The 15,119-nt window shown below is 39.3% G+C and overlaps 1 protein-coding gene across 1 annotated transcript; it reads right to left on the bottom strand.

Moving 5' to 3' along the window:
* Window positions 1-711: 711 nt before the first annotated feature.
* Window positions 712-4,615, bottom strand: LOC113343248. Its single transcript, XM_026587498.1, has 3 exons — window positions 4,413-4,615; window positions 978-1,434; window positions 712-831 (listed from the first exon to the last, which is right to left on the bottom strand). Exons 1-3 carry the CDS (start codon window positions 4,613-4,615, stop codon window positions 712-714), a joined length of 780 nt encoding a protein of 259 aa, XP_026443283.1.
* Window positions 4,616-15,119: the final 10,504 nt, after the last annotated feature.

Here is a 15,119-nt window from a genome sequence, read left to right on the forward strand (position 1 = left end):
TATAGGCTAGTTTTTTCTCCATTTCCAAGGCAGGTGCACATAAAAAATGTTTTGCAGTGTCTCTGAATTCAAGAATTCTCCTCCAGCTCCATGAGCAATCCTTTGGAACAGCCAAAGTCCAGAAATCCCTTTGTTTGATGAGATTAGTATGTATCCATTGAGTCCAAATGGTGTTTTTTCCTGAATTAATATCCCATATGTGTCTTAAATTGGCAGTGATGTTTGTTTGTTCCAAGTCCTTTACTCCAAGACCCCCAACTCTCTCAACAGTGCATATTTGGCTCCAACTGATTGGATTATGCTTTTTTCCAAGATCAGATCCTTCCCAAAGAAATCTTTTGAAAGTAGTGTTAAGCTCTTTAATCACTCTCTTAGGAAGAATGAAGCAAGAAAACCAAAAATAAACCATGCCAATAAGAACAACTTTTATAAGAAGCAACCTTCCAGCAAAGGATAAATGTCTAGCCTTTCAAGACTTAACTCTCTTAGTCACTCTACCTAAAAGAGGTTGACAATCAACATAAGATAGTCTTGAAGATATTAAAGGAATACCCAGGTACCTCACTGGTGGCTCTCCTTTAGAACAATTTAGGCAGCAAGAAATATCTTCTAGAACCCCAGCCTCCACAGAAGAAGAAAAAGAGAGGTTTTGTTATAGTTCACATCTAGATCAGAAAAGTCACTGAAATCCTTTATCACCTTTGACAGCACCTAAGCAGATTTCACATTGCCTTTGAAGAAAACAAGAATGTCATCAGCAAAGCACAAATGTGTTAAATTTGTGCCCTTACACTTTGGGTGTAGCCCATAATTTCCAGCCAGCACTTGTTGCTGTAGTAAAATACTTAAGACCTCCATTACCATCACAAACATATAGGGAGACATAGGGCACCCCTGTCTCACTCCTCTTTGAGCACCAAAAAATCATAAGGGGATCCATTTATCATAACAGAAAACTTGGCAGTAGAAATACACACCATAACCCAATCAAAAAATCTCTCTGGGAATCCAAATTTCCTCATCACAACAGCAATAGCATCCCAACTGACAGTATCATAGGCCTTTTGAAGATCTATTTTGAGAGCACACCTAGGACTACCACCAGATTTATGGTAATTCCTAACAATTTCATGAGCTAAAAGGATATTATCTTGAATGGACCTCCCTGATATAAAAGCAAACTGGCTGGAACTAATTAAACCCTTTAAGATAAACTTCATTCTAGAAGAAATTTTTTTTGTCAAACACTTGTAGATGACATTACAACAAAACATGGGTCTGAAGTCAAAAACATTGGAAGCATTATCACATTTAGCAACAAGAGTAATGAGAGTACTGTTTACCTCTTTAAGTAACTTGCCTGTCTTGAAAAAAATTGTAATAACAGCAACAAAATCATCCCCCACCACAGACCAAGCACTTTTGAAAAAATACCTATTGAAACCATCAGGCTCAGGGCTTTAGAAGAATGAATGGAGGACAAAGCTTCAATCACTTCATCTCTAGAAAAAGGCACCACCAATTTTTCAGCATCAGAAGGATGAATAAATCTATTGAAGTGCAATTTATTGAGCACCTCCTGAATATCCCCCTGTTGATGGTGGTTTTTAGCTTAGGGTTAAAATCGTAAAATTGTACATACGACATGACGTCACTATGACCATAAGCACATTTATTGAATCAATCATCATTCCTACGTAAGAATTACCGGGGTACCTTTTTTTACATGGGTCATGTTCCACGGCAAAACCCTTAATATTGACTAATATCATCCATGCCAAACCCTAATTCTCATGCTACCGCGCCAAGGCATTCCAACCATGCCAGCCGCACCACTGCGCCAATGGCAAACCATGCCAGCCACATCTTCGCGCCAAGGCATGCAAACCATGCCAGCCGCACCACTGTGCCAATGGAAAACCATGCCAGCCACATCTTCGCTCCAAGGCATACCATGCCAGATGCACCCCCATGCCAATGGAAAACCATGCCAGCCACATCTCGGCGCCAAGGTATGCCAACCATGCCAGAAGCACCACTGTGCCAATGGCAAACCATGCCAGCCACATCTTTGCGCCAAGGCATGCCAACCATGCCAACCGCACCACTGTGCCAATGGCAAACCCTGACAGCCACATATCCGCGCCAAGGCATGCCAACCATGCCAGCCACACCACTTTCCAATGACAAACCATGCCAGCCATGCTGGCCGCACCATGCGCCAATGGCATGACAAACCCTTGGCCCTAGCCATGCTGGCCGCACCATGCGCCAATGGTATGCCAAACCCTTGGCCCTACCATGCCAAGCCGTCCAAACCCTTGGCCCCACTATGCCAAGCCGTCCGCACCATTCTTCCTTGGCCCCACTATGCCAAGCCATCCGCACCATTTTGCCTTGACCCCACCATGCCAATCCGTCCGCACCATTCTGCCATACTATGCCAAGCCGTTCGTACCATTCTGCCTTGGCCCCACCATGCCAAGCCGTCCAAACCCTTGGCCCCACTATGCCAAGCCGTTCGCGCCATTTTCCTTGGCCCTACCATGTCGGCCTTCCCTATGCGGCTACCAAAACGAAGGCGTGCGACAATCAACAACCACCCTTTAATCCTAGATGCAAATCCTAGCCGTCCAAGGTCACCAGACAACGCATGGTACTGGCCCAAAACCCTAGTTTTGGCCACGCCAAACCGTGCCAAGGCATGACATGCCACATGTGCTAATGGCATGACAACCACCTTGTCGCGCCATACCATGCCGGTCTTCCCTATGCGGCTACCAAAACGAAGGCGTGCGACGATCAACGACCACCCTTCAATCCTAAATGCAAATCCTAGACGTCCAAGGTCGCCAGACAACGCATGGTAACCTTTGGCCCAAAACCCTAGTTTTTGCCACGCCAAACCGTGCCAAGGCATGCCATGCCACATGTGGCAATGGCATGCCAACCACCTTGCCGCGCCATACCATGCCATCCTTCCCTATGCGGCTACCAAAACGAAGGCGTGCGACGATCAACGGACAACCTTCAATCCTAGATGCAAATCCTAGCCATCCAAGGTTGCCAAACAACGCACGGTAACCTTTGGCCCCAAACACTAGTTTTGGCCACGCCAAACCGTGCCAAGGCATGCCATGCCACATATGCTAATGGCGTGCCACCTTGCCGCGCCACGCCATACCGTCCTTCCCTATGCGGATGCAAAAAATAAGGCCTACAACGATCAACGACCACCTTTTCATCTAAGATGCAGATCTTAGCCGTCCAAGGTTACCAGCTAACGCATGACAACTTTAGGCCCTAGTTTGGTCGCGCCTAAACAAAGCCAAAACCCTAACTTTTGGCCGCGCCTAAACCAGGCCATATTAAAGCCATACCGAGCATGCTTTCATGCCGCTGGCTACCAAACGAAGGGTTGCAATAATCAACGGCTACCTTTCCTCTTAGGATGCAAAATCTCGACCGTCGAAGGTCACCGAGCCGGCAAGTCTCCCAAGATCGACTTTCCAGACGACAACAACATGCTACATGTTTTCCATGAAAACACTCGAGACATCAACGCATGTCACAAACTGGGGGATGCTCATTGGGTATTGGTTTTGCGGTTTACAGCGTGCGGCGTACACTACGCCCGTTATAAGAAAGTATCATAAGGATGAGGCGGTTAGTAAATACAGGGAGTAATGGTGAAACGCTTTCTTTTATGAAACATCAATTCTAGGCGTTACCGGTTACCACCTCCTCCCATTTACTCACCCGTTTTCCATTTTTTAATGATACTAGAGTACGTTTCACTTCGACTTGTATAAATAGGCATTACTTATTTCCACCGAATAACAAGTTCAGGTCAGGAGCATACAACACTCAGAAAACATTTGCTAGATTTCCATCTGTTAGCTTCCCACTTTCTGATACAAGTCCAAGAAAACAACTACTCTTCCAGAATCAACTATTTTGGTCTCAACACTTTCTTCGCTTCCCTCCCCAAAACCAACCCTTCTCCTTCACTTTGTGACCGAAGCAAGTCTGTAACGACCATTTCTTGGTTTAAGACGGATTTGTACAGATTGATCTCTCGAATCTAAAGTACTCCCTTACAGTACATTGTTTAGGGTTTAAATTCGTTTCTCACATACACACCCGAAATTACCAAAATCAGCAGAAATCGTTTTCACCCTCAAACACCCCTGATTAGAATCTCCACTAAACAATTCACTGAAAAATTTAACACATTCTTCTCCTATCAACTTGTCATCCTCCAACTTGATATCTTCCCTAGAATTCAGCACAAGAATATTATTCCTTGACCTCCTCTCCTTTAATGAGTTGTGAAAGAATCTTGTATTTATTTCACCAGCCTCCATCCATTGAACCTTAGAGATTTCTCCTTATTAATAGATTCTTCATACCTAGCTAGTTTAGAATAGGTCTTAAAAACTTCTTTTTCTTTAAAAACTAGATCATTCCTCAAAGGTTGAGCCTGTAATTGTCTCTGCACTTCATCCATAGAAGATTTGGAAGTTAAAACTTTCTCAGAGAATCTCTTGAATCTTTCAGTCTTCCATAGAATAAGAACCTTCTTAAGTCTTTTGAGTTTATTCACCAGCACCATCATGGGGTTACCATGCATTGGTTCCATCCAAGACTTTCTCACAATACTCATAAATCTGGTTCATTCACCCAAAATCTGCAGAATTTGTAAGGAGGTGGACCATGGTATCTCCCTTCAAATATACTAACCACCCCTGGGCTATGATCTGAAATGCCTGGGAGAAGAAACTCAGTAGTGGAATCAGAGAAAGCTTCAATCCATTCCGTATTCACCATTATTCTATCAATCTTTGAGGCAATTTTATACTCCCCCTCTTGTTTATTATTCCAAGTAAAGAAACAACCAGTATATCTCAAATCAAAAATATGAGCATCTTGAGTGCAGTCATAAAACTCTTTATAATTAGAAGGAATAACCTCAGCACCCCCCACTCTGTCTCCAATTTCTAATAGAGAATTAAAATCCCCCATCAAAATCCAAGGTTGGTGGTTATAACAAGCAAAAGTTGTTATTTCACTCCAAAGATTCCTTCTTATAATACTATCATTACTTGCATAAATAATAGTAACCACAAAAGATTTATTAGAACAATACGTTACTTCTAAAAATATAGACTGAGAAGAGCAATGAATCACTTGAGCCTTCACAATAGAAGTATCCCATCCAACCCATATTCTACCAGCACCATCCATAGAACAGTTATGTACAAACTTCCAAGAGGGACTGATATTCCTCCTAATTTTATCCTTATTTGATTCTTGGACATGAGTCTCCACAATACCAAGTAAACTCAAACTACTATCTCTAACTAAATTTCTAACCTCTACTTGTTTCAAAGGATCATTGAGACCCCTTGTGTTCCAAATTCCCATTTTTATCATATTAAATTTGGGGGATTTGGTTTTCTTTCTTTAGCAGGTCTACCTGCTCCCTTAAAACCCAAAGAAGGCTTACCAACTCCTGCAGATTTAGAGAGAAAATGGGATCTTTCACCATCCCCTTCATCTCATTTCTTCCCATCATCTATTTTCTCAACTTGAGTTAAGATAAAACCTACATTATAAGTACCAACTTTAGTAGGGAATTCTTTCCCACTTTGTTGGTCACCAGATGTCATAACCACTTCCATAACCATTTCATTCTCCTTGTTTCCTCCAATTTCTTTAAGAATATTGTCTTCATTTGAACCATGAATCAATGATATCTCTATATTCATATCAGAATTCTCCCCCTCAAGATAGTGAAACTTATTTTGTGTAAGAACTGAAGTATTCTCTGTCTCCATAGACTTTACTACTAGAAGTTCCATTGGCATCTGTCCTACTAGTCTCATCATTTTTTTCCTCCATTCTTTCCTCTACTTCTCTTGAGATTCTTCACCTGCCATCCATTAGATTCAATGACTTTTTTCTTCTGAGTTGTATTATGAAGAACCAATTTAGCTGCTGAAGCAGCTTTAGCAGCTTCAACTGCAGCAAAAGTAGCAGCTACTGCAGCTGCAGAACACTTACTTTGAGTATGTCCAAATACATTACAGTGTTGACATATTGGGGGTCTCCAGCTATAATCCACTGGTACCTGAATCTTCACATTACCCACTAGAGCATCAATATGAGGGGGGAAATCAGCTATCTCCACACAAATCCTTGCATAAGCCATCCTGGATCTTGATGCAGTTTGTTTATCCAACATCAAAGGAACTCCAATGAAGCTTGCAAGCTTCCCCAATCCCTTAGCATTCCATAAATGAAGAGGTACTTTTCTTAAATTCACCCAAACAGGAATTGTTTTCAGTTATGACAACTCTTGCTCAATCAACAAAGTCCATGTCCTAACAACAAATAATTGTCCTTCAATAAAAAAGCATCCATGTTCAAGAGCAGAAGCTCTGTCCTCCTCTGAATCAAACTCAAAAATAAAAATGGAATCATCATGGAGAGTCATCTTGAAATCATTCTTCACTTTCCAAACCTCTTGACTGTATTTCGAACCAATTGGAATGCTAAGCGCTTCCCTACAAAGCAACCAACTACTAGGTTTTCACATTTCTGCACTTCCTTTTCAATTTCCTGTTCAGAAAACACCATCATCTTTGCCCCATCTACCATAGATGGAGTTTCATATACTAATGGATCATGGATCCCCACATCCTTATCAACTGATAATAACTGAGACCATTTAGGATTTTTCCCTAATCCATTCCAATTACTAGTTTTCGCAGGAACCCTAACACCACCTCCCATCTGAAATTCAAACCCAGATTGCATAGAAAGAACCATAATCAAAGAAATAAAGTAAAAAACAAGAGAAAAAATCAAACCACTTACTATCCAACACCAATCATTAAGCTCGATCCAAACACACAGAAGAGAAATTGAGAAGAAATCCCAAAAACTGATTGAAGAAATGGATGCTTGACTCGAGTCAACGTCTCCAGAAAATTGCCTCACTCACCCTTGACTTTCTGTTTGTTCCTGTGTTCATCATGTTAGCCCAGCTATATTTCTCAAGTTCCAGAAATTGTAACTATCGGCCACATTCACAAATACGAGAGAGAGGATCTTATTTTCTCCACTCTCCTCCGTGGACGACACAGATGTTGTATTGCAAAAATGCCGGGTTAATGTGCCGTGAGGTCAATCATGCTGACCGCTCCGTTCGGAAGAGTGACACTAAAGTGCTACTGTCGGTCCTAGGCCTGCACACGGTTCGGTTCGGTGCGGTTATAGCTAAAACCGTTCACCTAACTGTGTTCGGTGCGGTTATCACAATTAAAACTGCAGCCGAACTGTTTTGTATTCGGTTCGGTTTTTAACTGCAACGATACTATTCGGTTACGGTTCGGTTCGGTTCGGTTTTCACCTATACCCTGCACCTGTACATAAATACATTCTGAATTTCTAATAAACTGATCCTACATGTATACATTCCATACTTAAGTCTTGACAAGATAACCATAGTCTAGAGAATAAAAACAGAGTTGAAGTTCACAAACAAATTGACCAAAGTCTTAAGTCTAAAGATTAACCAAAAAGTCTGATGAAACCAAAGTTAAAAAGCAAGTAGCATAAAGAGTTGCCAGTAAAAGAAAAAGAGTCATCCATTTGATCTTCATTTCTCAAGTAGCAGACCAGCAAAAGATTGCAGTCCATCCATCTCTCAAGCCAATCATCCCCTTAATCTTCATCCTTTCCCAAAATGTCTGCAACAAGAATGCAAAGAAGAAATATTCAAATATATTCAATGAAGTCCAATGATAAAAGGTATAAAAACTAACAGATAAAAGAAGATGACATTCATTCAAATTTCAAGTCAAAAGAGAAGAGATTCTATTACCATCTTCAATGTTGGAATTGTCATCTGGTACATAGTCACACAGAAAATCAAGAGAGATAGGTTTCTGCAACCAGCTTTGCATACAGAGAAGTGCTTCAACTGTCCTGGCAGATAGCGAGCTTCTCCATGGGGTAAGAATGCGCTTTCCGGTACTGAATGCAGATTCTGATGCAACAGAAGACACTGGTATTGCCAAAATATCCTTCGCCATAAGTGATAGCACCTTGTACTTGGTACTATTAGCCTGCCACCATGCCAGAATATCAAACTCCCTGGTAGACGCTTCACAGTCATCAAGCAAATACCTTTCAAGTTCTGACTTTGGATTAGTACTATGAACATCCATTCTTCGCCTTTTCTTCCTTGATTCAAGCATATCCTCAATGTTCTCTTCTTGCACAGAAACAACCATGTCATCAACACCAGCAGCAGCTGTTGACCCAATACCTAAGACATCAGAAAAATCAATAGTAAGTAATGATAAAAAGCAGATAAGCAATATTAAGTAATGAACTAATGATGATCAATAGTAAGTAATGATTTCACCTTCCTTTGCATTGGCATTTGAATACATCTGGTGTACTCATCATAAAGTCTTCCATATCTTGTTTCACAGCCTTCAAAACAGTTGTAACCCTGAAATCATCTTGCTCATACAAACATTCCAGATCACATTTCAAACCAGATTCTTTCTCCCGAGGATCAAGCAACTTAGCAAAATACATAACAGAGTTCATATCTTCATAATCCCCCCAATATGCGTTATACTTCCGAAACATTATTTCTGCCATCCTAGAAATATGAGGATCTCGGTTTCCTATAGCTCTAAGACGAACCAACTGTTCATGGATCAATGCCAACTGCCATAGAAATTCGTGTGAAGTAACCTGAACTGAAGCCGAGAACTTAACAGTAACATCAAAGAAGATTTTTAAACACTTAACAAGACACCTAGCATATGACCAGTCTGCAGCATAGGGAGCATGATGACGGGGCTTGTTCTTTTTCTTAATATTATTCTTTCTAGATACATCTACCTCACATTCAGATTCACTAGATGAACTAAGATAATAATCTTCATTATCAATTACAACAGTATCATCATCGGTATTAGGTAAAGCTTCACTTTCAGATTCTTTGAAAATATACTTAGAACGAAAGCTCTTGTCCTCCCTTTCTAACCTCTTAAATACCTTTTCATATGGAATGACAGCTTCAAGCATCAGATACGTAGCATTCCACCTGGTCTTCACATCAAGGAAAACCATCTTCTTACAATCAATCTTCTCGAGAGCAGCACATTCTTTGAATTTGGCCAACCTAGAGGGAGAACCGGTAACAAACTTGATAACTGATCTGATCCTTCCAACTGACTTGTGATACAACAACACAGCATCTTTGACAACAAGCGCAAGAACATGCGCAACACACCTTACCTGATAAGAATGGAACAAGGAAATATCATCAAAAAATCAGTAACAAGCACAAAGAAGTATAAAATAAACATAGCAATAGAGCTAAGAAAAGTAATCATACCTGCATGTATTGAGCTCTCATTACTGCTCCTGTCCAATTGATGACACTGGTTTGAAGATAATCAATTGCGACAGTATTTGCACTGACATTGTCCAAAGTCACACCAAAAAGATCTTCTAGACCCAAATCCAGCAAACATTTCTCAAGCATTTTCCCAATCTCCTTTCCAGTATGACCCTTGATCAAGCAAAACAGGATGATCCTCTTTTGAAGTTTCCAATGGATATCAATAAAGTGCACTGTCACACACATATAATTGAAGTTGTTTGGAGAGGTCCATGTATCAGTTGTAACAGAGACTCTTTGTTTACTTTCTTTGAAGTATTTCTTCAACTTCTCTTTCTCATCTTTGTACATAATTAAAAGATCTCTGTAAATGGTCATCCTGCTTGGCACCTTGAATCTAGGTTCAAGTTGTTCACTATATTTTCGAAACCCTTCTCCTTTTACAATTCTAAATGGCAGTTCATCTATGACGACAAACTCAGTCAATCTTCTTCTACACATATCCTTGTCATAACTTACAACAACCAGTTGTGATGACTGTCCAGGCCTTGGTGGTGGAAACACCAAACTCTTTTATCCCTTGAGCTTCTTGTTGGGATTCTCTGGACATGTGGCTAAATGTGTCTTCATGCTGGAAGTTCCATTTCCTCTACTATGTGCTTGCAATTTCTTGTGACAATGCTTACACTGTGCTTTTTCTTCGCTGATCCTTGTAAAGTCATTCCAAACTTTTGATCTAGTTTTCCCTTCTTCTTAGGTACAACTTCAGGTGCAGGGTCCTGTGTAGGTGTAGCCTGATGTGTAGCTTGTGTTTCTTGAGTAGCATCAACTTGAGGTGTTATGGATAGTGTCACATCAGTAGAACCAGCTGCAGTGGATGGAAAGGGAGATGCATTTGCCATCTTGCAGCTTGATAATGAAGCTGAACTTGATCCAATCATTGCCCTGCCAAAGGTAAACAAGTTAGTTCTTACTTATTACACAAGCAAAATCTTAAGTAAAAATTAAACCCTTAGAGCATATGAACTAAATAAAGCAGTTCATATGCTCTAAGGAATTTTCTATGTAAAACTTGAAAACAAAAATAAAGTTGTGGCACAGGGTAGGCTTTAAATAAACCTAAACAGTTATCCAAACTCCTAAGATACACTCCACTTAGATCTAGAAACTCCCCTAGTAAGGGTTTAATGGAGTTATACCCAAATTCAAAAAGAAACACAAATCAGAAGCCTACCTAATAAACTCATCAGTTTGATTTGAAGTGTCATGTATGAACAGACCTTATAGAGTATGTTTAGAAACTTAAGCAAAAATCTTAAGCAAAAATTAAACCCTTTTTCACACAGTTACAGATCATAAATCAAAATGATTATCAGGTCTACCTAGATTGTATCAATAAATTCTGATTTCATTATCAATCAACAGACTACAGATAGAAACAGAATTGCTAGATGATGAAAGAATTAACAAAACACATAATCAAGTTCATTATGTTATTCATAAATCTATTAAATTATCATCAACAACTACAAAATCAGCACAGTTCATGTTTTTCAGTACGTATTAATAAAACAAAATTAACAAAACATCTATCCAAGGATAAAACAAAGATTCAACACAATCCAATTCAAATAAGATCTAAATCTGTAATACAGATTGATATTCACAAAAATTTAGTCAAAGAAATAACGGATCCATGTGGTTAGTGTGCATCCCTAGTCGGTCCATACTATCAGTCGACTATTTGATTCAAGGTGGCCTACCTTAGCTGAGAAGAATGATATGGTTGATAACGTAGAATTCTTATTCCAAGGAGTGACAAGGACGAGAGGCCCAAAATATTGTGGAAGTTACCTGGGTCTGGTCAGGAGATTTAGAGCCAGTTGTGCCTTGAAATTGTAATTGAAATTGAAAATGTTAGCCACCTGAAGTGATAAAATAGGAATGATTTTTTAGGGACCATGTTTTTTTTGGGACTATGATCTTATTAGGCCACCTTCCCTATAGTTATAAGGGATGTCCAAGAACATTGAAATGACTAACCTATCCTTAACCTAATTTAATTCAAAACCAACACAATGACCACCTCTCTCTCTCTCTCTATATATATATATATATAACCACCACCTCCTGTCACCACCACCTCCCACCATCGCCGATTATCACCACCACCACCAACCACCGATTACCACCACCACCACCACCCACCACCTCCGGTTACCACACCACCACCAACCACCGATTACTACCACCGCCCACCACCGCCCACCACCACCACCACCTCCAATTATCACCACCAACAACCACCGATTACCACCACCACCTCCGATTACCACCACCACCACTATATATATAGCTTAATTTAAAACATTAACAAAGATATTCTCACAAACCCATTACTTGTCATTCGTTTTTGGTTGAATAAATGAGAACTAGTCATCAAAATGAGTTGAAAATGGAAGTTGCAGAGAGGTTTAATGGAGTTTTTTTCAGGAAAAAGTTCGGTTATCACAAATTATTTTTTTCTTAACCGAACTCAAAGTTCGGTTGATTCATAAAAATATACTTTTAACCGAACTCCTTGTATTAGAACAATACAAGTCCATAAGTTCGGTTCGTTCGAAAAATTATTAAGTTTTCTTTGTAACCGAACTCTACCTATAAGCCCAGTTCGGTTGATTCGCAAAATATGTTGAAGTTTGCGAACCAACCGAACTTCTAACACTAGGATACTTTTAACTTGAAGTTCGGTCGGGAACTTGGTTGCGTTGAAGTTTGCGAACTAACCGAACACACAAGATGTACTCAAATAAATTGTCAAGTTCAAAGTTCGGTAACCTGCGTGTTTGGAAAACGTAACCGAACTACACTTTCAGGTGTGTTCGGTTACATGTTCTTGACATATGGTAACCGAACTACACTTTCAGATGTGTTCGGTTACATGTTGTTGACATATGGTTAACCGAACAGGCCCAAATTTACGTAAAAAATTTCATTTTTTTGAAAGTTTGGAGCAATTCAACCAACATTATCTAAGTTTGAAGCATACCTGGGTACCAAATACCCTTCCTCCGGTTGTGGTTGGTAAAATCCATCGTTTTTCATGTTTTCCTTCTTCATCTTCTCTAACTTTACTGTCTCAATAATTCTCACTAATTATCTTTAACTGAATCATTTCACTAATCATCACACTAACTATTATAAACACTAGCTAATCATCACCCAAAATTAATCAGGAGGATAATTTAGGTATTAATATAAATATCTAGATAAGGAGTGACCTAGATTTACTTCTAATGTCTTTACCCAAAATAAAACCATGATCCCAAAAAAACCATGGTCCCTAAAAAATCGTTCTAAAATAGTGACACTAAATTCTCAGGAAGAAAGATATGGTTGATAAGTGATAACTTGCTTTGTACTAAGTCCCAAAATATTGAAGTTACTTGGTTCTCTTATTCGTTGCGTTCTAAAATCCGAGGAAACGAACTTGGTTGTACCTATTCATCTTTTAGGACAATGCAGAAGTACCATTTGCTTTAAGGGTCTCGAGTCAATCTACTGTGCAGTATAAGGAAAAAGGGAACACTTCACATATATTTAGAATGCTATTATTGGGGCGTCACATTTCATTAGTAGGGCGTCACCTAATAGGACAAAAACGGGTCACCCATAAGTAATATCAAAAACTCCTTATCTCAAATAATTTTGTAATGACTAAACAACCCTTATTTAGTTAATTTTAATTTAATTTAATTAGATAAAAACTAAATTAATGAATTTTGTTGTATACTTGGTGAATTCTGGGACAAAGTTTTTGTGGGAAGAAAAACTAGCCGTAAAATAAACTTCTACGGTTGGAAATAATCCAAATCTAGACGTAAAATCACTTCTACGGTTGGAAATATTCCAAACCTGGACGTAAAATCACTTCTACGGTTGGAATTAAAAGAAAACTGGACATAAAATCAGATTCTACGGTTGGAATTAAAAAGAACTGGACATAAAATGAGCTTCTACAGTTGGAACTAATTCAAACCTGGACGTAAAACTACATGCAAATAAAATTCTACGGTTGGAATTAATCCAAACCTGGACGTAAAATCACTTCTACGGTTGGAAATAATTCAAACCAGGACGTAAAATCACTTCTACGGTTGGAATTAAAAGAAAACTGGACGTAAAATCGGATTCTACGGTTGGAATTAAAAGAAACTTGGACGTAAAATGAGCTTCTACGGTTGGAACTAATCCAAACCTGGACGTAAAATTACATGCAAATAAAATTCTACGGTTGGAATTGATCCAAACCTGGACGTAAAATCACTTCTACTTAAAGGGTAATCTAGACATTTTGTATATGTGTTAGGATAGCCCATAATCATTTTTTTGGACATTAAGAATCCAAGTGAAGCCCCTCTATTGGAGTGTGACGCCCCAATAATAGCCTTCTATATTTAAAGGGGCTGTGTACGGTGTACCTGATTAAATAGACTCAGCTATTATAAAGTCAAGAGATGTAAAAGCTATGGCCTTCACTACCAACTGCGAAGATGCCAAAAGCCTGCTCTTTTTTAAAGATGAAACTGCTGATGTGAATCAAGTGATTAAGCAACAAGGCAAGTTTCAAGAGAGCAAGGAATGATCAAGCTCTGCCGCTTAATTCAGTGGATAATTTCACACGGTTAGAATCAATAAGATCCAATAAAACCCCAACGCATCCCTTTCATAGTCAACACTGCATTTTGAATCATCAGATGGGCTCTCTTGTAAGAAAAATTCAATCACTGTGTGCAAATCCATGGAAGCGAAACGTAAATTATCCAATACTATAGGCTTCAGAGTGCATAATAAAGGATTTAACCATTCTAACACGCCCGAGATTTAAGATTACAAGAGAACTCATCTGCTAGAGAGGACTAAACAATTGTTGAATTCCTATTCTGCCTAATCAGTCGTGTTTTTTTATCTTCTCACCTCTTATAAAATTAAATTCAGGAACAATACTCTCTAGCTAGCTGTTTCATCTTCTAGCAAACCCCCTATTGTTAGCTGAAGTTGGTGAAGGGTAGCACATTCAGAACCAACCATTGTGATAATGGTATCCTATTCTCTGTTGAGTCTGTCAGTCAAGTAGGCAAAGTTCTGCGTCACAGCTAACAGGATTTATGTTTCAACTCTTCAGTCAAGTAGGCAAAGTTCTGTGTCACAGCTAACGGGATTTACGTTTCAACTCTGACATTAACTAAAACAAGCTAATTATTTGTCTTCAAATAATCCTACGTTTCCATCTCCACTGGAAAGCTCAATCCTAGCTATGTACCTAGCTAACACATTAGCACCCGTGAAATTTACTGATGGATGATGACAATTGACAAACTTGAGTGCTGTTTCCTATTCAGACTTCCAATCCTATGATGTGAAACTGATTGTTGCTTAGCATAACATGTGGATGTGCAAATTTAGAGCTCAAAGAATTTATCACTATGCTAAGAAGGGACAACAACACAGTCTCCCCTCATACTGCTGGGAAAGCTTTCAGTTCAACAATTATGCTTCTACATACTTGTTCGACTCCAATGAATACGAATGAAACAAGTAACTAAACTATGCATCATGTTCTCCAATTGCAATTAGATCAAGAGGGCAACGAAATGCAATATAGCTTACTGCCATAAAGTTGAGA

Source organism: Papaver somniferum, unplaced genomic scaffold, assembly GCF_003573695.1.
Source record: "Papaver somniferum cultivar HN1 unplaced genomic scaffold, ASM357369v1 unplaced-scaffold_57, whole genome shotgun sequence".
NCBI lineage: Eukaryota > Viridiplantae > Streptophyta > Magnoliopsida > Ranunculales > Papaveraceae > Papaver > Papaver somniferum.

What these genes read in the sequence shown, in the direction of transcription:
- LOC113343248 (XM_026587498.1), bottom strand. Translation starts at nt 4,615, where the DNA reads ATGGTGCTGGTGAATAAACTCAAAAGACTTAAGAAGGTTCTTATTCTA. An exon ending in ACCTATTCTAAACTAGCTAG is followed by an intron (nt 1,435 to 4,412) that starts GTATGAAGAATC and finishes TGGTTTCAATAG; the next exon opens with GTATTTTTTCAAAAGTGCTT. An exon ending in GATTTTTTGATTGGGTTATG is followed by an intron (nt 832 to 977) that starts GTGTGTATTTCT and finishes ATTTTACTACAG; the next exon opens with CAACAAGTGCTGGCTGGAAA.